Source organism: Desarmillaria tabescens (assembly GCF_030435595.1).
Source record: "Desarmillaria tabescens strain CCBAS 213 chromosome Unknown EV420scaffold_33, whole genome shotgun sequence".
NCBI classification, from domain to species: Eukaryota; Fungi; Basidiomycota; class Agaricomycetes; order Agaricales; family Physalacriaceae; genus Desarmillaria; species Desarmillaria tabescens.
The window spans coordinates 30,967-50,871 of record NW_026848332.1 but is presented as its reverse complement, the minus strand read 5'-3'; the positions used below and the strand labels follow the sequence as shown (position 1 = coordinate 50,871).

Below are 19,905 nucleotides of genomic sequence, written 5' to 3'. Positions count from 1 at the left end.
TTCTCTCGTCATTAATCATCTCGCAGGAACAGTATTAAGCCTGTACGTGCCCTTCAAGATGCGGGAAACTCTGCTCGAGGCCTTTCACTTGAATACCCACTCTCGGCCTTCTCCCTTCATGATCCATTGAAGAACGTCCTCAACCTCGTGTTGAACTTACGCCAGGGTAACGTATCGTGTTACGGCGACCGAGACGAGTGGGTGCCCGGGAACGGTGGCGAGTCTGGGCAGTGGGTTGGAGGAGAAGGATGGGTTTCACTACGTGCAGGAATCTGAAGGATCAGCGTATTCTCCGACTGTGGGAGGAGTTTTAGATTTCATCATGGTAAGTCATTGAGTGTTCAGTCAATACGTGTGCTAAAGCGCTTTGTCCTTTCTCAGGCCCTATCCTTCTCCTCGTGGCAACCTACCTTACAGATAGGACTCACTGACGTCGAACCGGCATTAGGATTTTTTGATCGAGTCAGCAGATTGTGTTCGAAGCAAGAAGGTATATGGACGACGCTAGGTTGGGTGCAGCGTTGGAGAGATTTGAGGGAGAAGGTGGACCTTGCAGAGAGGAATGGGAGATAGCTTTCCCAGGTACGTTGTTGACTCTCCGGCTACGTATCTTTGGCTAATAGTCTCTTCAGCCTATGGACCTCGTCTCTCGGAGCAAATGCCAGTCGTGTTCGTAGTACGTCTGTCATCTTTCAGCTCGCCTCTTATTGAAATTGGTTTTAGAATGGATACGGTGGTGTTCTCGTGTTGCCAATCCTTTCTGACGAACACTCGGCCTTCAAGATGTAGAAAGCCTAACTTGACGCCGTCTTTTGTACCCCCTGACAGCCATCGCGACCGAGGAAATATCCGTCAGGGAGAAGTACTGGGAATGTCGGGTTGTTCCCGGGAGGGAATCATATGGGTATGGTATGGTCTTTTTCTCTCCACCCTACGAGCTCTGCCTGTTGGCAGACTTTTGTGCTTTCTGGGAGCGCAGAAATTCCCTCGAACCGAATTCCTATTCTTTGACTTTCCAGCTGCTGAATCCTTACCTTTTGTGCCCTAGCAGTACGAATATAATCCCCCTACTTTTCCGATTTCTCGTCACCCCCGCCATCGTTGAGAACGTTCATTTTTTGTCATCATCAAGATTATCTGCGCTGGCGATCAGGGTCAAGGCCTATCATTCGTATACGCTCAATGTCTTTATCGCCGACAATCTAGGTGACTAGTTCTATTTTAAAACCGATTCTGCCGCCATGACTCTGGAACCGGCAGTTCATCAGGAAAAAGGCTATTGCTATACAGTATCAACAGCGGTCCATAAAGGTGTGGGAACGTCTGTTCACGGCGTTTTCTTTGTATCGGATAACACTGGTAAACTTGGGTTGAACTGCCTTTTCTCAGTGATTCTGAACGTCGATTGTTTGACTCTAAGACAGTCGCCTACCATTTTGATATCTACTCTACAATGCTTTCATGCACGCCATGAAGGGTCCACTCGATGAGACGTACGCAACCGTCCGATCAAAACGGTACGAACCTTCATGGCCATGGCACACATTGAGGCCGCGGAATTCGGGGCCATTTCTGATCGAGACCTTGTGCCGATACCAACAACACCGTATCTCATCGACCTCTCGAACTCGCAGTAGTATGTGTGCTCGTATCACTTTCAGTATTTCATGTCTTTATTCTGGCTATGACTAGGAATACCCGAAATGGATGAGAACGTTCCGAACAGGTGGCTTCGCGATGATCTTTCCAAAATGCTCCAAAGCAAACCGCTCCCCGATCTGCGTAAGCATGTAAAATCACAAAAGAAGGGTGTTAAATGCTAAAAATAAATATTTAGGGTCCTTCTTGTGGAGTGCTCTGACCGTTGATCTCCTCCCGCCCTCTGGGTTAGGTGAAATCCTCCCGCCCTCTGAGTTTGGTGAAACGACTTCCATTCCAGTACTGAAGCAACGGTCCTACACTGCTAATACACTCGCCATACCATCCACTCTTGCCGACACTCTCTGCACCGACCTCGGCATGGAGGGATTCTTGACGAAGCTCAACACCACCTTCGTACTGCCATACACTTTGTTCCCTCCGTGGATATACTCCGTACTTGAGGACTGCATCTCGAAAAACTATGACTTTGGGACTGCGTTTGCTCATCTCTGCTTATTTTGGCACAACCCGACATTGAGGACTATTCCTTGAATGGAGATCGTGGACGGCGCCATCTGATAGTGCTATGCGCACCTCAAATAGGTCTACCCTGCATATTATATACCAAAATGGGAAGAGCAGTACCAAAAGATGGTGCAGGATGTACTCGTCGAAGACAGAATCATCTACCCATCTTTACCCCCTCGGCGTGTCTGGGACCTGTACAGTAACCGAGTGGTGCCATGGTGGATTGTCCGGCGATGGCCATGGGGGATATCGCATGCATGGATAGACGAGGAAGACCGCAAGGATGTGTTGACACCCATCAACGGATACGAATGGCCAGTGCCAATCCCTAAAGACACCAGCCTGGAGCACATCCGGATTGAGATGCTCAATCTAGGAGCAAAGTACGTGTGGCTGGATGTACTCTGTTTGAGACAGAAAGGGGGCCGCAGGGAAGATCTGCGAGTGGAGGAGTGGAAAGCGGATGTGCCCACCATTGGATCTGTGTATGAACAGGCTGAGAAAGTGGTGTGTTATCTGAGTGGGCTGGGACGGCCGTTGAGTTCCGACGCTGACAACTTTGAGAGTGACCGGTGTTGGTTCAAGCGTGCATGGACCCTGCAAGAGATCAGCAGGCATCCGATCATCGGTGGGGTCACTGACGACAAGGAGCTACGATGGAGATTCCAGGAGCAGTTATCATCACTGCGGAGGATACACGGTCAACACCGTGTGTATGAAGTGTTGTTGCAGATGCAGAAACGGGTGTCGACGAATCCTGTGGATAAAGTTGCGGGGATGGCGTACCTTCTGAATTCAAACTCTATACCAGCTTACTACGGAAAGCAATCCGAAGAGGTGTGGGCAGCCTTGGTGAATATGACAGCACAACACACTCAGGGGGATTTGCTCTTCCTGTATCCTAAACCTGGAAACGGTAACAAAATTTGGCGGCCATCATGGAGGCAGGTCATGATCGAGGAACTTCCATCGCAACGCCGCAATTTGCAGATTGGTTGTTGGAATCTGGACGGCAAGAAGATGTAGACTCATACCGCAATGGATACATTGTTGAATCGGCCATTGTAAAAGGATTGTCCGAGGGAGACTCGCAACGACGTGTGCGATCAGGAGAGCTTGTTGAAGACAATACAGGAACAGAGTATATATTTGAGATCTTCGCCTATCATCAGTACGCAATACCGGATGGCTCATACACGTTGCTAGGCGCCAAGGTTAAATCTTGCAGTAGGGTGTGCTGGGTAGTCGGGTGGAGACTGCCAGATCGGAGGCTGAAGAAGTTGTCAGTATTCGAAATGGACGTGGGCGATGTGCCAAATGGTATTATTGCTGTCACGGGGCATCGCTACATGGACTGATACGACGTTGCTTGCTTGATATGAATAAATGTTCACAATACATTTTGAACATGATTCTAGAATTATAACCATTAGCTTGTTTATATATATATATGCATCGCTCGTTGAATTACAATATTTCGCACCTTTGTATTCTTATGCTTATTTAACATATCTTTTGACCTCCAGCGTGTATGCGATTTTCATTTTGCAGTTTAGAGGTTCCAACTCGGTACTTTGGCCGCTGTTATGAAATCCTACCTAAGAGGAGGAAACAATCAGCATGCAGAAAAGATAATGCAACATCGAGCACATACCTAGCTGACTCGCTCTGTCCAGGAGCAGGCGACAACTATTAACGAGCTAGGCAAGGGATGTGTAAGATGAAGTCATACAAAGAACGCAAGTGATAGTTTACCGTGAGCCGCCGATACGAAACAAATGTCCGATACCTCTTGTGCACCACAACGACGGGAGTCGACGTCTGCTAAGATGCAGATTAGTCAATGCTAAACTTGCGATAATAACAGGTATCTATCGACGTACCATGTTCGTGGTAACCGATGTTTGTGGCCATCCGACCATTATATCTGAGCTTGAGGGAGTTCGAACTAAAATACTCAGAAATAAAATGAGCTCATCGGTCGTATATGAAAGACCGAGATAAAAAAAACTGAAGAAAGAAGTTGATGGCGATTACGAGACCAAAGCCATTGACTACGACAAAGTCAACGACGAGACGCACAACGATGAGAGACGCGCCGGGGACGCGTCAGATGACGGCAAGAGACGGCTTGAAGATGCGAGAGCAGATGAGGAAAGCAGAAAAGGGCTGAGAAGGGAGAAAAGTAGGAATGAGCAGGATGATGAGAAGACAGCGCAAATTTAGCTCGTATTTAAGGATTTTGCGTAGGTCTAGAGTCCAGGGCGAGCTCGGATGAACGAACCCTGTTGATGAGATATCACACCGATATCGAACATTACAACCTGAGTTGTCTGGAATTTGAAAGATCTGAAAAACATATTTCAAATCTCAACAGATTTTCTGTGTCGTTTCGAGTCTAACACTGCATGATAGCTTCAGTAATTCAGGCTCAAATATTGAATTTAAAAGATATTTATTTTAATCATATTTGAGGCTAAAATAGGCAATAGAATTTGTTAATATCTTTTTGATATTTGTGAAATTTGCCTCAAATCTTGATAAAATCAGAAATATCAAAAAGATATTGAATTTAATTCTTCCATATTTTAGACTAGAAAATCACTAAAAATAAATATCTTTCAGTTTCAATATTTAAGCCTGAATTACTGAAGCTATCACCCAGTGTAACGCTCCCAGTATTCCGTAATAGAAGAAGATTTGAAGCCTTGAGATTTTCAGAAAGTTCAGTCGGTCCCTGTACTTCATTTGACGAGGATCTCACCTGATAAGTTGTTGAGTATTAGTACATCAATGAAGAGGATGATGGACACACTACAGAGGTTCCAACTTTCGAGTGAATTTTGGCACAGGCATGGCATTAAAGCTTGTCTACGGGTCGACCCTGATTGCGTGAACCTTGGAATGCAGTGATCAACGCGTTAGGTATATCTGTGCTTCAATTTCCAGCGGGTTAGGCCATGCACGCCACGTCTTGGCGCCCTCACAACAACTATATGTCCAAGGCAGCATATGTGTACTGTAATACTCGTGGCCATAAAAGTCCGATTAACAATAATATAGAGACACGAAAACTTACCAAGTCGGGTGAATTCCTCGATTTCAGACCAAAGTAGTCGCTTTCTGCTCATACGGGACATCGTGACGACCTAAAAGAAAACGTGTACTGCCTAATAATCGAATTTAGATCAATCATCAGTGTTCTTGAGTGCGACGTAGGTGAGAACTCACCTATTGAATCGATATTAGCCGCGACGCAGTGATCTTGCGCATCGGGGCATCGGTTAAAAGCTCTGGCTAGTAACAGGCGGCGCGTCGTGCAAGGTCATATACATTAGCAAGAGGCATCGAACGTCGATGGAGGAGGTATAACAGATGTTGATGAGGGAGCGGAGAAAAACGAGTCGATTCCTCTTTGGGGAAGAACGGGGCCCGGGGTTTGCAGTGATGGCAACTTCCTCTTTTGTTCGCACCGTCCTGTTGGATTCTCTCAATTTGTGGTGTTCCAACTCGCCATGTCACGTCAAATACGGGGAAGCCGTATTCGTCAAAATCTCAGATCTCAGGATTAAGTGGAATCAATTTCACTTTTATTTCCAAGGCATCAAGCTCAAGATATCGATGTGCTGCGTTCTGGCTCGGAGCGATATGTAGGGACAATCAGAGATGACAAAAGGACGAACAGTGGGTTGGAGGGGTTCCCGTTCTCATCGAAGGATAGTTTCCCTTCATGCAGGGAGAATCAGCGTACTCTCTCTGGTTATGGTAGTTGGTTTTGGATAAGTCGTTTGCTCAGATTCAGACAATCCCCCCTTGAGGACTATGACAGCTGAATGGATGACCACCCTGGAGGAAGTCCTGGGTGTAGTTTACGGTGTTGAGTCGTGTCTTGTAGTGAACTTGAAAGGTTTTTGCATATGGTATACCGTTTCTCTACCTGGTTCCTCTCACTGATGTCCTTTTGTTCCAGAGCGTCGGCATCTGTCTAGAGGTCAAAATTTTTAATAATATTGAAGAAGGAACGGTATTCTAAGGTTGGTATCCCCGGGCCTTTTGGTTACAATTTGACTAGGTTCTTAAGATTAGGGTTACTCAAAGCAGGTAGTTTTGCTGTCGCAAGGCTCATACCATTTTAGGGCCTACGGTGGTAGCTTGCAGGGCCGTAATCTCCTCGACCTGTCTCTGATGCTCGAACGGAAGTGGGTCTTTCCTTGTTCATGTCTGAGCAACCCGGCGTAATCTCATTGAAGTTGTTCAAGCCGCTGGAAACTTATGAAACTTTTCAAAAGCGACTTCTATTCTTTAACTGGCTTAATCTTTACTTTTGGTAACCTAGCAGTATCAATAGTATAAGCGTCCTGCTTTCCAAAAATTTGTCGCTCCCGCCGTTGCGAGAGAAACCGCTTTTTCTTGTCTCTTTGATGGTCAAGAGGGGACATGTCTCCTCGATTCGAACATGCTCAGCCGTCTTATGCTGCCGTCGATTGGGCGCGGACATTTGCAGGAACCTCTCTGTTCACAGGCGTTTTCCTCAGACAACCAATTCGAAAACATCGGTGAAACCTTATCAAATCTCTCATCGATTTTAAGCGACTTCATTGGCAAGATGCATCGTGTTCAAGGCGAAGTCCGCCCAGAATCAGAGGAAGGTCACTACGTGAGTCTTGCCATCTTTTATGATCGATTGTTTTTTGGTGATCAATATTTAGATTTTGGCGTCGTGAGTTGTATAGGCCATCCCCGCTATCAAGAGGTGCGCAAGTACCCGATACCGGATGGCTCGTACACATTGCTAGGCACCACATGCATATTGGATGGTGTGCTGTGCTGGGTAGTCGGGTGGAGACTGCCAGATCAGAGGATAAAGAAGTTGTCGGTATTCGAAATGCCGGTGTACAAGGAGGCCATGAAGTCGTGGGGCGTCATTACAAGGACTCATATTACCTATCTTGCTTGACGTGAATAAATTACATGATACTGGCATTATAGACATCGCTACCTAACAGCTCGTTTGTGTGAATCTCTTGTGGGAATACATGATTTCGCGCACCTCCTCATCCAACCCTCTTCCGCTGACACAACGTATCGTGTTCCTGTGACCATGACGCGTGGTGACTACGTAGTAGCTACGGACATAACGATGCATTGACTGCGTAGCATAGGGGAACCATACTCATGTAACGGTACGTGGCTGGCAGCAGGTTTTTCCTAAATTTCGCGGGCGTACGGTTGTTGCTGATTTTCCGGGCTGACAGAATGGACGGAGGGGAAGGACGTGCTTGTATGGAGGAGGGGAGTGTGTGTGTACACAGTGGGGATCGACGTGTGCGGGAACTTGAAGGAGAGTGTGTGGTATTCCTTTTTTTCCAGCGCGTTAAGAGTAGGCCTGTGGCACGAACGGGAAAACGGTCTCTGCCTTTCGAGCATGTACAGGGAGATTATGCTGGTAGTTCTTGCGTCCTTTTGCTTGGAGGCACGAGCAAAGTTTCCTCAGACTGGTAACGGTTTTTTATGATTTCGCTTCGTAACTTTTAGTAGTGCCAATGGTAATCCCTGATTTGTGATTCTATGACCCTCACTTGAAGTTGAACGGCGCACACGGGAAGGAGGGAGTGCGTGTTAAGGTGTTTGTGGTGTGAATTGCGGGAGGGGGTGTGTATGTGGCGAAGGGACTGGCGGCGTAGTGCGTGGGATGGAGTAGATGTCCGTGAGGACGGAGAGTGCAGGAGGTATGGGAGAAGGCTTGGGCGCAGTGGTAAGTAAAGGCGCGTCGAGGGGGAGACGCTCGACTCTGAGCTCGTCGTTGGCACGCTGAAGGAGGCTGCTAACTGGGCAGACACATTGTGATGTCGTGGTCGCTCCAATCGGGCTCCACTGTCAGCCAATCGCGTGGTCTTTATCCTTCTCCGCCTCTTAGAAGTCGCGCCATTGCCATTTCGTTCGTATATTGCAGCAGCAGCGCGATGTGAATCCCATTGAGGTTAATTGGCAGATAGAAGACTCAGTTTTGTAGGGATGGCGTGCGAAGTCTCGATACTGTGTGTCGATCCCAGCGCTCTCAGTCACAGGCGACGCGTCGTGGAGATTGATGGAGGAGGTATATGTAACAAGCAGGCAGAGAAACACGCGATTTTAATTGAATAAATGCCGCAGAAATAAAATTACGGAGAGAAGATACAGCAGGCGAGTAGACAGACGAAGTGAAAACTCTGAAGGAGGGGGTAAGAAGGGAAGCGAGTCCGGGTGACGGCAACTTCCGCTTTTGCTCGTACCACCACAGCTCTCTCAGAAATTGTCAACGTTCCAATGTTGCTTCCCATCCCAATCCGTTAATGGACCTACGTCTTCCCTTTACCGCGTTTCTGGATTTCGGAAGAGAGTAGGGACGGTCGGAGGGAAGGAGCCGAACTCATTCCGCCCTTCCTGCTACTGTTACACGGCAACGCGCCCCTCAATTCCTCTTGGTGCTCCGTCAAGCGATGTGTCTATTGCGGTTATTTTCGGCGGCGGGAACTAATGACATTGCTCGCATAGGGATGTGTTGGGCCTCGACGTACGTCCATGGTCCTTTTTCGTGGAGCTCGATACGACAGGTTATCTAACCTAAGCGCTCAGTGACAAAGACGCGTGAACGATGAGCTGACTGAAGTTGTGGCGGCCGGTTGTGTTTGATGGGGCTCACGGTTGGCAAGACGTCCATTTACGGGGCTGACAGAGGTACTCGGATAATGAAGGACCGTGCCTGCAGGAGGTGTGCATGCGGAGATCGACGTGCGCAGGGGATGACCACAATGTACGGAAGGACGCGTATGCGGAAGGTGTTGAGCCGACAGCTAGGAGGTATGTTGTCGACTCTCTGCATCAGCGTCTTTTGCTGACCATGCTCAAGGTAGGATTAGGCCTGAACATGGTGTATGGTGCTTTGCCTTTCAATTCACATTTCGGTTTAGGGCGAACGGGAAGCAGCCCTTCCCTCTTGCTCGTATCGGGGAGATTGTGCTTTGACTGTTGGTGGTCTTACGTGCTTTCCCCCTGGAACTTGGCGAGAATTTCTTTAGAGAGCTCTTTATTCTTTCGCTTCATAACTCCTAGATGATTGTTTTCTGTATGCTAGTAGTTTCAATGACAATCCCTGCTTTGCGGTTCCGTATGACCCTTTTGAAGTTGGGGAGACTGGGCGTGCATGCGTTGGGGTGTTTGTGGTGCGATCGCGGGCGGGATGCATAGTGGAGGGACTGACGGCATAGGGTATCGGATGGAGGAAACGTCGCCAATTTAGTAGACGGTGCAGGAGGTACGGAAGGAGAAGACTTGGGGGCCATCGCTCGTAGTGGGGTGAGGATTGTTCGCCGATCGTGACGTGTACCGGCTCCCACGTTCCTTCAACTCTTACCATCATCACCCTCAACGGCCACGCGACCTTTCTTCAGAACTCACATGCGAGAGCGCGACGAGAAGGAACCGCAGTACACGAACAGAATTGGATGGTCCTTGGATTTACGAGCGTTGTGCGGTGGACGAAAGGGACCGTCTACGGGCTTAACTGGATAATGTTGCAGAGGAGAGAAACCGATTATGAGGAAGAACCACTTTAGTTCACCGCCGATTATACATTTCTGATAGGATTCCCCATCGCCCTACTAGCGGATGGCAACGCGCAACGAACAAAATGGCGCGACTTCAAGGCCTTTCTGTTCGACACAGACTCAGACGAGGCAAAGGTCTAAAATGGAGGCGGGTGGATGACAGTGGGTAGGGCTGCGGACGACGGTAGGCACGATTGCAATGTATGCGCCTATGTTGATAGCCCCCGCAGGATGTCAAACCCTCCCAAACGACCCGTAACTCCAAGCTCGGCAACCGTTTCGAGCTGGCCGTAGCCTAATCCCATTGGTACGACCTGCGACCCGACGCCCTTTTCACACAAAGCTTGAAGCTTCCACCACCTCCATGCAAGCGCGTTGGGACTCTGCCCTCCATCCAGCCAGGCGAGCTGGTCGCTCGACGGCCATTATTCCAAGTGGGCTGGGATTGAGGAGGTGCTTGCGTGCTGTATGGTTCGAGGTATGCTGTCATCAACGTGTTTCGCTAATCACACTGCGGGCAGGATTGTCGAGAGCATATGGTGCGTAAAGTCCTCCATCCTTTTTTGATCTCATGTCGATTCTTCGGTACTGCTTTGCGTCCTTTTGCAGCCTTTTTTTTTTCTTTAGGTAGTGCTACAAAGTACGTCACAGATCCCTTGTGCTGACGTGTTGGGCTAATCTTCATCTATGTATATGAATTCTGATCTTCAAGATGTGCAAGGCCCGATTCAGCGTCGTCCACCATCCCCCGTTGCAGCTGAGTAAGATAGCCATGGTGTACGACGTCGAGTCGAGGTTTGCATTATGGTATATCCTTTTCTCCCCTGGTTTCTCTCGTGCTGACGTCTCTACTCCAGCATATTGTCTCCTAGGGCTGCGGTTACCCACAGCAGGTACCTAGGTTTTGCACGAGTCTTTGAGGCTGTCGGTCCCGCAACGGGTTGGATCGGAGGCTACGCTTACGGACGAGAAAAGGCTCCCTCCCGTTCGAGCACCGGGCAGATTACGATTGGGCCGCAATTCTTTTCCCCTGGAAACGCGAGAAATTTCTTCAGAGCTTTTATGTAAAATCAGTATTTTATTCTTTTGCTTCATGTTTTCTAGCCTTTTTACTTTTTCTGAATAATATAATCTCCTTGCTTTGGGACCTCACTTGACGGAGGGAGGAGACGCCGCCAATTTATTAATAATTTACTTTGTAGCGCGAAAATGGAGACAGTCGGATGGGAGCATCAGCGGCTCAGGGTTGTTTGTTGATCGTGACCTACTCCCACGTTTCCTCGACTCTTACCATCATCACCTCGCATCGGCGGTGCGACTTTCTCCATCGCTCGAGCTAGCGTGAGACAAGGTCCTCAATGAGGAGCACTACAAAGAAGCTACGGCAGACTCGAGCAGGATATGCTCAACTGTAACTGGACAGGAGGCGAGTATGGCGCATTGGATTGAGGATCTAGAAAAGGCGCTCCGCTGTGGCTGTGGAGAGGACGGGTGATACTGCAAGAAAGGAGGATCCAGAGTTGGTGTTCATCCCGATGTCCCATATAGTCTCGACCAAGTACCAGCCGACGCCAAAGTCGACTTCAGCCAAGGTGCGTCTTCTTCTTCACATGCCTACATCGTTGACGAAAGAGCATCAGGTTCCTTCTTCGGTGGTCGTCCATCCGTCGTCGAGTCCTACGCTGCCCTTTACTATGCCTACCACGATCATTACCGGTGGTTGGCCAAATTCACCGATCCTCCCTACCCTTAACCTTCTCTGAACGTCCGCACCTTCCTTCCCCTCTTCAGGATCGCCAGCGCGCCGCAGATCGATGGTACGAAGAGGAACTAGAGAAGGACAAGGATCGTTGGTGGAGACACGCTGAGAAATGTCGAGATACACGCTTCCGACGTCCTGAAGGAGTACTTCAGCGTAAACTGGAGTTAACCATCAATTGCGCGTTAACCTTGGGACTCAATAGAGGCGAAGACAGCTCAAGAGACCTCATCTGATATGTTGCGGCACGTCGTGGCCCGCCCGCCCCAACTCGCGTGATCATTCTCGTGGATCGTGCCGATTGTTTTTCCCATCTATTTTTGCGCGTTTGTATGGATGTTTCCCGTAGGACCTGATTAACGATCTTCGAAATCTTCCTATTCTGTCATCCCGTCTTTCTAGAGGCCGTTTGATGACGACTCGAGACCCCATGGAACTTAATTTTGTCGCATCGACTTTGGTCTTGGGCATCCTTCTCGGGTTTAAAGCTTCTTTTCCTTCCTCGAGCTCGTCTTTCCAGTTGTTCTCATGAAGACGTCGAACGCAAAGTTTTCGGACAAATGGAAACGTCTGGAAATTTCCTTATTTTTGGAGTGATTGACGGAGACGCACGGGAAGCTTTAGCAGGTATAAAAAGCATCGTGTAGTCATGGTCAAAAGCAGCGACGCTTCCCTTGTTCATTCTTGGGCTGCATCACTCAATGACTATCAAAACCTCTTTTGTCGCCTCTCTTCTCTTCGCCGCGTCTGCGTTCGCGCAATGTAAGTTTTCACTTGTTTATCTCATTATTCTGTAGACTCATTCGTTTTCTTGTTTTACTTTACAGGCGGTGACCTCCCGTCAAATATCTCTCTCACACCCGATAGCATGCTCCCCGATCCCTTCACCTTCCTCAACGGAACCGCTGTAACCACCGCCGACGAGTTCACCTGTCGTCAAGCCGAGATCAGCGCTCTTTTCCGACGTTTCGAACTCGGTGAACTCCCACCTCGCCCCGAATCCGTCGTCGGCACCCTCTCCGGAAATAATACTCTCACCATCGACGTTTCCCACGGCGGACAATCGATCTCTTTCAACGTCGGGATTCAGACGCCTTCTGGCTCCGGTCCTTTCCCCGCTCTCATCGTTTTTGGAGGGTTCCTTAGCCTTCCTCAACCTTCGGGTGTGGCGATTCTTTCGTTCAACAACGACGATATCGCGGCACAGAATGATGGATCGTCGCGTGGACAGGGAAAGTTCTTTACGCTTTATGGATCGAATCATTCGGCTGGGGCTATGATGGCTTGGGCTTGGGGTGTTGCGAGGATTATGGATGCGTTGGAACAGGTCGATACGAACATCAACCTTGAGAGGGTTGGTGTTACGGGTTGTTCGAGGAACGGGAAGGGTGCTCTTGTTGCTGGGGCTTTCGAACCGAGGATTGCGTTGACGATCCCTCAGGAATCGGGGAGTGGTGGTGCGGGATGTTGGAGGATTTCCGATTCGATGCTGGCTAATGGGACCGTCACGCAAACGGCTAGCGAGATCGTTCAGGAGAACGTTTGGTTCTCTACTGCATTCAACACTTTTGCTCAATCTGGCGTGGACCCTTTGCCTTTTGATCATCATATGCTTTCGGGACTCATCGCTCCCCGTGCGCTTCTCGTCATTGATAACACTGGGATTGATTGGTTGGGTCCCGAGTCGGTTTGGGGTTGTCAGAAGACGGCCAACTTGGTTTGGCAGGGACTTGGCGTGGGCGATTTCATGGGTGTTTCGCAGGTGGGGAACCATTCGCATTGTGCGTTCCCCAGTCAGGAGCAGCCGGATTTGGACGCGTTCGTGAATAGGTTCTTGAAGGATGAGGATGCGGATACGAATATCATCAAGACGGATGGGGCGAATGGCCTTGGGTTTGTGGATTCGCAGTGGATTGATTGGGAGGTTCCTGATCTCTCTTGATCGTATGTTGTGGTGTGATGTTGTATTACCGTCCTTCTTTGAAAATTCGATTTGGTGTGATTCTCTGTCCTTTGGTGGGCATCCTGCAAGTTCGTGATGCCAGCATATTTTCTCATCCGCTTCAAGCTCAAGTTCTACAACGGTCTGGGTGGCTCAACTTGGATTGGTCGATCGTGAGCTCTTGACTAGATGGTAGTGAGGATGAGGCCTGTTTCGTAGTGCAGTTACCTGTATCCTTGCGTCCGGCGTACCGTGCCGAGATGAGATGGTGGTACAACTCCTCTGGCGCAACTTTCTCCCTCGCTCAAGCTAGCGTTCACTGCAAAGAAGCTATGACACCCGAGGCCTGACTCAAGTATTCTACGCTCAACTGTCTCAGCGACGTAACTGGATACCTTATCAAGGCCCTTGGATTTACCGATTTTCAGGAGGTGCTGTTCGTGGTCGACAACGCTGAGCGTGGCGCTCCGTCGTACAACGAATGAAAGGGGCTATCTGCAGGCTTGATGCTTAGAGGAGAGAATCCGACTCTGGCAAGCAGCAGGGAAGAAAAGGCATGTTTCATCTTGGCGCAATTTTAGCCACTCACTTCACCCGTGGCCTAGCTAAGGTCCCGATACGACGATAAGAACTAATGTGCGGCTGCAGTATACAAACAACACGACTTCAAGGCCTGGCAAATTCCGAAAAGGACGACGAGTTTCGAATGACGATGGGGCCGTGGACGATGGTAAGCATGATGTCAATTCGTGCGGGTATCTTCATTCATACTCAGGCAGCTTTGTATCCATACGAAGATCATAATTTGTATGGGAAAGACAAGGGGAATCAACCTGAATTCACTTCGCTTCCATCATTAACGTAGCTAGTCCTTCGTAGACGTGGAAGAGGACCCCGGTCCGTCACCTCTGCGACTTGCCTTATGCTAACCGGGTATCGAGCCCGACTTTGATGTCTAAAGTGCCTTTCCAAGGTCGAGGTACGGATCGACCATTCAACTCATTTGTGCGATGCTAAAGCTGCGTCTTTAGCCCTATGTATGATATCAAGCGATGTGGTCCTCGCTCAACACACGTCTTCTCATTAACGCCATGTACGTCGACTGGATCGGAATTCCCATATGCGAAGCTGACAGTAACTTAGCTCCATCGACACTGAAGATCACCTCGGAACTACCGCAGAAATTCCCGGGTCACCGTCTCAGTCATGAACACCACTGTCCTCACTCTATACCGTCTGCTCCGTCAGGAAAAGACACAGAGAGGGAGAACGCCGTGTCTTCAGCGTGGACGATATGCAAAAGATTCGAAAGAGAGGATGATCAAGGAAACTTTTGCCGTCTATGTGAAGCACAATAACGGGCTCGACTTCCAGTTTGGCGCTGTCGTCTGCAACGAGGATGAGCGGCGCTAACTTTATGAGGGGGATTGCGGGTGTTGTTGTGACGTTCATCTTTTCTATACCTCTCGGTTCACTAACGATTCCTCGCATAACATTACGAAGGCGTCGGGCCTCGTCTCAAGCAGAATGCTACGCACGCAGGAAGAAGGCGATATCGGGGCGTGGGCGCAGGGTGGGATATTGGGACATTGGGATCCCGGATACACGGGGAAGCGAAGGAGATCGATGGGAAGGAGGGGGAAGATCGATGCATGGGGATAGAAGGTATACCGGAAGGAAGTGATATCACTACGCAATTGTACTGTAGCAAACACCATATCCTTGCAGTAGTTTTTGCATCAAATATTAAGGATTCTACAAAGGGCAAAGGGGCAGGTATGACACACTGTTTCGCAGTTCTCTTCTTTGCGCGCCCGTCTCAATATGTATACATGTTCTCAGAAATAATGCATCGTCTTTAAGCGGGCCGGAATTGAATTCCTGGGCGTCTATCTTGCCGTAGGGTGGCCTGATGACACAGGCCGGTACATCATGTGAGTCATTTCGTGGCTTTGGGTGTTGAGTTCCAAGCCCTCGGGAGCGCCTCGCACGCTGTCACCCCGACTTCTTGCTCGTCGTTGCGACGATCTGCTTCTTGGACATTGCGACTCCCAGTTCATTTCCGTTCTTTAGTCAGTACTTACTTTTCCTCGCTTCCTCGGACTTTAGAGTAGTATATATACCTCGTATTTTGTACCCGCCACCTCAGCTTGTTGCTCTATACCGACAGAGAAAGGCTGAGGTGAGTTATTCCGTATTCCTTGTATTTATCGCCTTACTTACATCTCGTAGCGTAGCGCGTATTCTTACAGGTAATATCATAAGCTTGTTGCTCTATACCGACAGAGAAAGGCTGAGCGTAGCGCGTATTCTTACAGGTTATTGTGCCCCGCGCACTCTGTCAATTTGCTGCTAGTTTCCCCACTTGTGTCGTCTCATCTCCCATTTTTCCGTCATGGCTTCGTCTGTTACCACGTCTCTCACCGACTCCCTCCCTGGGTCCGTGCCCAAGCTTGATGCTTCCGGACTAAACTGGGCTGTGTTCTCGATCCGCTTTCGCGACGCTGTTGAGCCCAAGGGTTTCTGGGGACACTTCGACGGCACCACACCTCGGCCGACTGCGTCATCACCCCCTACTCAGGCTGAGCATACTGCTATCGAGGCTTGGGATAAGGACGAACGCTCAGCGCGGTCTCTTCTGACGCAGAAGATTCCCGACTCGACGTTGATGCGTGTCCACTCCAAGACCACGGTGCGGGAACGCTGGGAAGCTATTGTTGATGAGTACACGAACAAGGGAACGTATGCGCAGACGGACCTTCGTAACCAGTTCATGGATATGAAGTGCGAGGAACGTGGTGATGTGAGAGTGTTCTTGGACAGCCTAAGGACAAAACGCGAAGAGTTAGTGACGTATGGCGTGCTCATCAGTGCAGATGACTACCGGTCAACCATTATCTCTTCCCTCCCTGGCTACCTCTCGAATTTCGCTGCAAACCAGCTCGCCACAGCTAAGCTGTACAGCTCTACACACACCCTTGACCCCGACATCCTCATCGATGCCATCGTTGAGGAGTTCGACAGGAAACGACGTGAACGTGCCCGCCGCTCGAAGGCAAAGGGTACGAAGTCAGAAGATCAGGATGTTGCTATGGCTGCATCAGGATCTGAGTCGAAGGGGAAGGGGAAGGAACGTACGAAGAAGCCCCGCGGTGCTTGTTGGGGCTGTGGAGAGACAGGTCACTTCAGGAATAAGTGCCCGAAGCAGAAGAAGACCGAATCTGCGAACGCTGCCGAATCTGACAGCGATGTTGCGTTCTGGGCCGAGGACACATCCGAGTCTGAGGATAGTGTGCCTGACCTTGAGGTGGTCAGCGACTCAGAAGATGAGTCTGCATTCGGCGACTCAGAGGACCGTGACGATGATGGGGTCGAAGGAGAGGGTGATTGGTTTTCAGATGTCGACTGAGGACTCTGATAGTCCCTGGGGCTGTGGCTGGGATACCGAGGAGTTATCTGGGGCCAGTGGCAGCGATGTTGATTCGTTGGCTGGTGTTGACTCAGACTCGGTTAGTGCAAGGTCCATGGAGAGTGATGACTTCCTGGAGGTTCTTGAGGCTGCAGTGTCTGAAGAGGCAAACAGTATCAGCAACAGCAAAGCTGACACCGAAAAGGGTCATAGCGAACTTTACGACTCTGGATGCACCAAACATATCACCCCGTATCGCGAAGAATTGTCCAACTTCATTGAAATCCCCCCGAAAACATTCCGTGCTGCAAATAAGGGAAATTTCAGTGCAAACGGAATGGGTGATATGACCGTTGATGTACCGAATGGTGTATCCGATGCCTCGCAGCTGAGACTTACAGAGGTTCTGTACTCCCCAGAGGTGGGCTATACTCTCGTGTCGGTCGGGAAGCTAGATGATCATGGATTTTCTGTCACGTTCGCTGGTGGAAAGTGCACAATCTGTGGTCCCGACGGCGAGTTGGTTGGAGAAGTCCCTAAAGTTGGAAAGGGCCTCTATCGTGTCGATCATGAGCCTGAGAGCGCAAACGCGGTGGAAGAAAAAATCACTCTAATGCAGTTCCACCGTCGTATGGGTCACATATCCCCAGACCTCGCTCGAAAACTTGTTGACAAAGGATTTGTCACAGGTGTACGGCTTGATGAGACCTCGTTTGACGAGCCAACCTTCTGCGAAGCCTGCATATATGGCAAGGCGACGAGAAAGCCCATCTCGAAGGTGCGGGAAGGAGAGAGAGCAACGAAAATTGGGGAGGAGGTTCACTCAGATCTTTGGGGACCTGCTCCGGTTGCTACTCTTGGCGGGCGCCGTTATTATATAACGTTTACGGATGACTGCACCCGATTTACCCGACTGCACCTTCTCAAGAGCAAGGACGAAGCTTATCAGGCCTATAAAGAGTTTGAGGCTTGGCTCGAGACTCAGCTAGGCGCTCGCATAAAGACTCTGCACTCGGATCGTGGCGGAGAGTACCTGGGAAAGGAGTTCATTCTCCACCTGAAAGAGTCAGGTACAAACCAGAAGCTCACCGTGCATGACACTCCGCAGCAAAATGGTGTTGCGGAGCGACGAAATCGTACCATTGTGGAACGAATTCGTGCCTTGTTGCATGCGAGTGGTCTCCCGAAGTACCTTTGGGGAGAAGCAGCACGTCACGTTGTATGGCTACTCAATCGCACGCCTACAAAAGCTCTTGATGGGAAGACTCCATACGAAGCTGCCTATGGTCGCAAGCCATCCCTTAAGGGGTTACGCGAGTGGGGTGAAAAAGTCTGGGTCCGTGTTGAAGGTGGGGATAAGCTTGGTGGTCGCGTAAAGGAAGGCCGCTGGATGGGTTTCGACGAGCAGAGCAAAGGGTTCCGCATTTACTGGCCTGACAAAAGACGCGTCAGTATTGAACGAAACGTGTATTATGACAACACCGCTTCGCCGACTTCTCGTCTCGAGGGGGAGAGTTTAGACTGCACCGAGACGAAATCCGACTCACCAGGAACTTTCTCGGCACCCACACCTCCAGCAGTCTCCTCGGAAACACCGTCTGTACCTGCTGAAAGCTCATCAGCAAATTCTGAACCCATTCCCGAACCCGAAGCACCCACTAAACGCGTCCGAAAGCCTAGTCAACGTGTCCAGGATATCCTTGATGGCAAAGGCATGAACTCAGCGAAGCCCGCCGATCCCATTGTAGCCTCAGGTGTCCAGCTCCCCACTGTCCCCGATAAAACCACTCTTGAGGGGGAGGGTACAGCCGAATGGATGATGGCTGCTGACTTCATTGACGAGTATGCGATGGCGGCTGAGATGTCAGAGGCTGAAGCTTTGGAGCCGAAGTCTCTCTCGGAGGCGAAGGACCGTCCGGATTGGCCTCTATGGGAAAGGGCGATCCAGGAAGAGCTTCAGACATTGAAGGATGCGGGGACGTGGGAGCTTGTCGAGCCTCCCAAGGATGCCAACATCGTCGGATCCAAGTGGGTCTTCCGTGCAAAAAAAGACGCTGCCGGAAATGTCGTACGCTACAAGGCTCGCCTAGTCGCTCAGGGATTCTCGCAAGTACCAGGCGTCGACTACTTCGACACCTTTGCTCCAGTAGCCAAGCTCGCTTCAATCCGCGCCGTCCTCGCAATGTCAGCCACCCATGATCTAGAGCTTCATCAGATTGACGTCAAGGGCGCATATCTCAATGGTGAACTCACCGAAGAGGAAAACATCTTCATGAAGCAACCTCCGGGCTTCCACGCACCAGGATCGAAGTCTCTTGTGTGCCATCTGTTGAAGACGTTGTATGGCTTGAAGCAGTCGGGTCGACGTTGGTACCAGAAGCTCGTCGAGATCCTTGTTCAAAAGATGGGGCTAAAATGCTGTGACGTTGATCAGGCAGTCTTTTTCCGACGTGATGGAGAAAAGTTAATCATTATATTGGTTCACGTTGACGACTGTACAATTGCAGCTTCGTCGCTTGCCCTAGTTCGCGAGTTCAAGCGCAAAATGTCCTCCTACGTTGAGATCAGTGATCTTGGCGAGCTGCACTGGCTGTTAGGCGTCGAAATCAAGAGGAACCGTGAGGAACGCACCATCCACCTCTCCCAGCGATCGTACATCATCTCCATCCTCCAGAGATACAACTTCGACGAGTTAAGGCCTCTGTCAACCCCCATGGACCCGAATGTTCGCCTCTCCACCTCCCAGTCGCCCTCAACAACGGCAGAAATCGCCCAGATGCACCACATCCCCTACCACGAGGCAGTTGGCTCCCTGATGTGGGTATCCCAAGGTACTCGCCCTGACATCGCGTTTGCTACACAGAGCGTCTCCCGATTCACGAAAAATCCGGGCCAGCAGCATTGGGCAGCTGTGAAACACATTTATCGGTACCTAAGTGGTACGCGCGATCTGTGGTTGACGTTTGGAAGGATGAGGGATGGGAACAACAGCGTTCAGGGCTACGCTGATGCTGATGGTAGCATGGCCGAGGACAGGCAC

General features: G+C 50.0%; 6 protein-coding genes across 6 annotated transcripts; all 6 read left to right on the top strand.

Annotated features, from left to right (window-relative positions):
* Positions 1-413: 413 nt before the first annotated feature.
* EV420DRAFT_710127 (uncharacterized protein) lies at positions 414-1,723 on the top strand. Its single transcript, XM_060483172.1, has 7 exons — positions 414-582; positions 633-669; positions 724-909; positions 1,052-1,206; positions 1,261-1,311; positions 1,390-1,636; positions 1,693-1,723. The coding sequence occupies exons 1-6, from the start codon at positions 495-497 to the stop codon at positions 1,488-1,490; spliced, it is 618 nt and encodes a 205-aa protein (XP_060327628.1). The 5' UTR covers positions 414-494; the 3' UTR covers positions 1,491-1,636; positions 1,693-1,723.
* EV420DRAFT_1646035 (uncharacterized protein) lies at positions 1,704-2,193 on the top strand (the record flags this gene model as incomplete). The annotated part of the gene is made up of 2 exons (XM_060477852.1): positions 1,704-1,782; positions 1,838-2,193. 2 exons carry the CDS (start codon positions 1,704-1,706, stop codon positions 2,191-2,193), a joined length of 435 nt encoding a protein of 144 aa, XP_060327627.1.
* EV420DRAFT_710101 (uncharacterized protein) lies at positions 2,114-3,375 on the top strand. The gene has a single exon (XM_060483171.1). It carries the CDS (start codon positions 2,293-2,295, stop codon positions 3,193-3,195), a length of 903 nt encoding a protein of 300 aa, XP_060327626.1. The 5' UTR covers positions 2,114-2,292; the 3' UTR covers positions 3,196-3,375.
* Positions 3,376-3,444: 69 nt separating this feature from the next.
* Positions 3,445-3,961, top strand: EV420DRAFT_1560090 (uncharacterized protein). The gene is made up of 3 exons (XM_060473802.1): positions 3,445-3,767; positions 3,824-3,869; positions 3,925-3,961. Exon 1 carries the CDS (start codon positions 3,556-3,558, stop codon positions 3,757-3,759), a length of 204 nt encoding a protein of 67 aa, XP_060327625.1. The 5' UTR covers positions 3,445-3,555; the 3' UTR covers positions 3,760-3,767; positions 3,824-3,869; positions 3,925-3,961.
* Positions 3,962-9,919: 5,958 nt separating this feature from the next.
* On the top strand, positions 9,920-10,978 carry EV420DRAFT_709934 (uncharacterized protein). The gene is made up of 5 exons (XM_060483170.1): positions 9,920-9,939; positions 9,986-10,294; positions 10,365-10,395; positions 10,458-10,562; positions 10,613-10,978. Exons 2-5 carry the CDS (start codon positions 10,120-10,122, stop codon positions 10,821-10,823), a joined length of 522 nt encoding a protein of 173 aa, XP_060327624.1. The 5' UTR covers positions 9,920-9,939; positions 9,986-10,119; the 3' UTR covers positions 10,824-10,978.
* Positions 10,979-12,100: 1,122 nt separating this feature from the next.
* EV420DRAFT_709855 (Glucuronoyl esterase catalytic domain from Hypocrea Jecorina) lies at positions 12,101-13,711 on the top strand. The gene is made up of 3 exons (XM_060483169.1): positions 12,101-12,276; positions 12,342-13,530; positions 13,583-13,711. The coding sequence occupies exons 1-2, from the start codon at positions 12,216-12,218 to the stop codon at positions 13,454-13,456; spliced, it is 1,176 nt and encodes a 391-aa protein (XP_060327623.1). The 5' UTR covers positions 12,101-12,215; the 3' UTR covers positions 13,457-13,530; positions 13,583-13,711.
* Positions 13,712-19,905: the final 6,194 nt, after the last annotated feature.

Coding starts and splice junctions, on each gene's coding strand:
- EV420DRAFT_710127 (XM_060483172.1), top strand. CDS start 495: ATGGACGACGCTAGGTTGGGTGCAGCGTTGGAGAGATTTGAGGGAGAA. Junction 583..632: donor ATGGGAGATAGCTTTCCCAG/GTACGTTGTTGA, acceptor TAGTCTCTTCAG/CCTATGGACCTCGTCTCTCG. Junction 1,207..1,260: donor CTTTATCGCCGACAATCTAG/GTGACTAGTTCT, acceptor TGGAACCGGCAG/TTCATCAGGAAAAAGGCTAT.
- EV420DRAFT_709855 (XM_060483169.1), top strand. CDS start 12,216: ATGACTATCAAAACCTCTTTTGTCGCCTCTCTTCTCTTCGCCGCGTCT. Junction 12,277..12,341: donor CGCGTCTGCGTTCGCGCAAT/GTAAGTTTTCAC, acceptor TTTACTTTACAG/GCGGTGACCTCCCGTCAAAT.
- EV420DRAFT_709934 (XM_060483170.1), top strand. CDS start 10,120: ATGCAAGCGCGTTGGGACTCTGCCCTCCATCCAGCCAGGCGAGCTGGT. Junction 10,295..10,364: donor AGGATTGTCGAGAGCATATG/GTGCGTAAAGTC, acceptor GTCCTTTTGCAG/CCTTTTTTTTTTCTTTAGGT. Junction 10,563..10,612: donor GAGTCGAGGTTTGCATTATG/GTATATCCTTTT, acceptor TCTCTACTCCAG/CATATTGTCTCCTAGGGCTG.
- EV420DRAFT_1560090 (XM_060473802.1), top strand. CDS start 3,556: ATGTTCACAATACATTTTGAACATGATTCTAGAATTATAACCATTAGC.
- EV420DRAFT_710101 (XM_060483171.1), top strand. CDS start 2,293: ATGGTGCAGGATGTACTCGTCGAAGACAGAATCATCTACCCATCTTTA.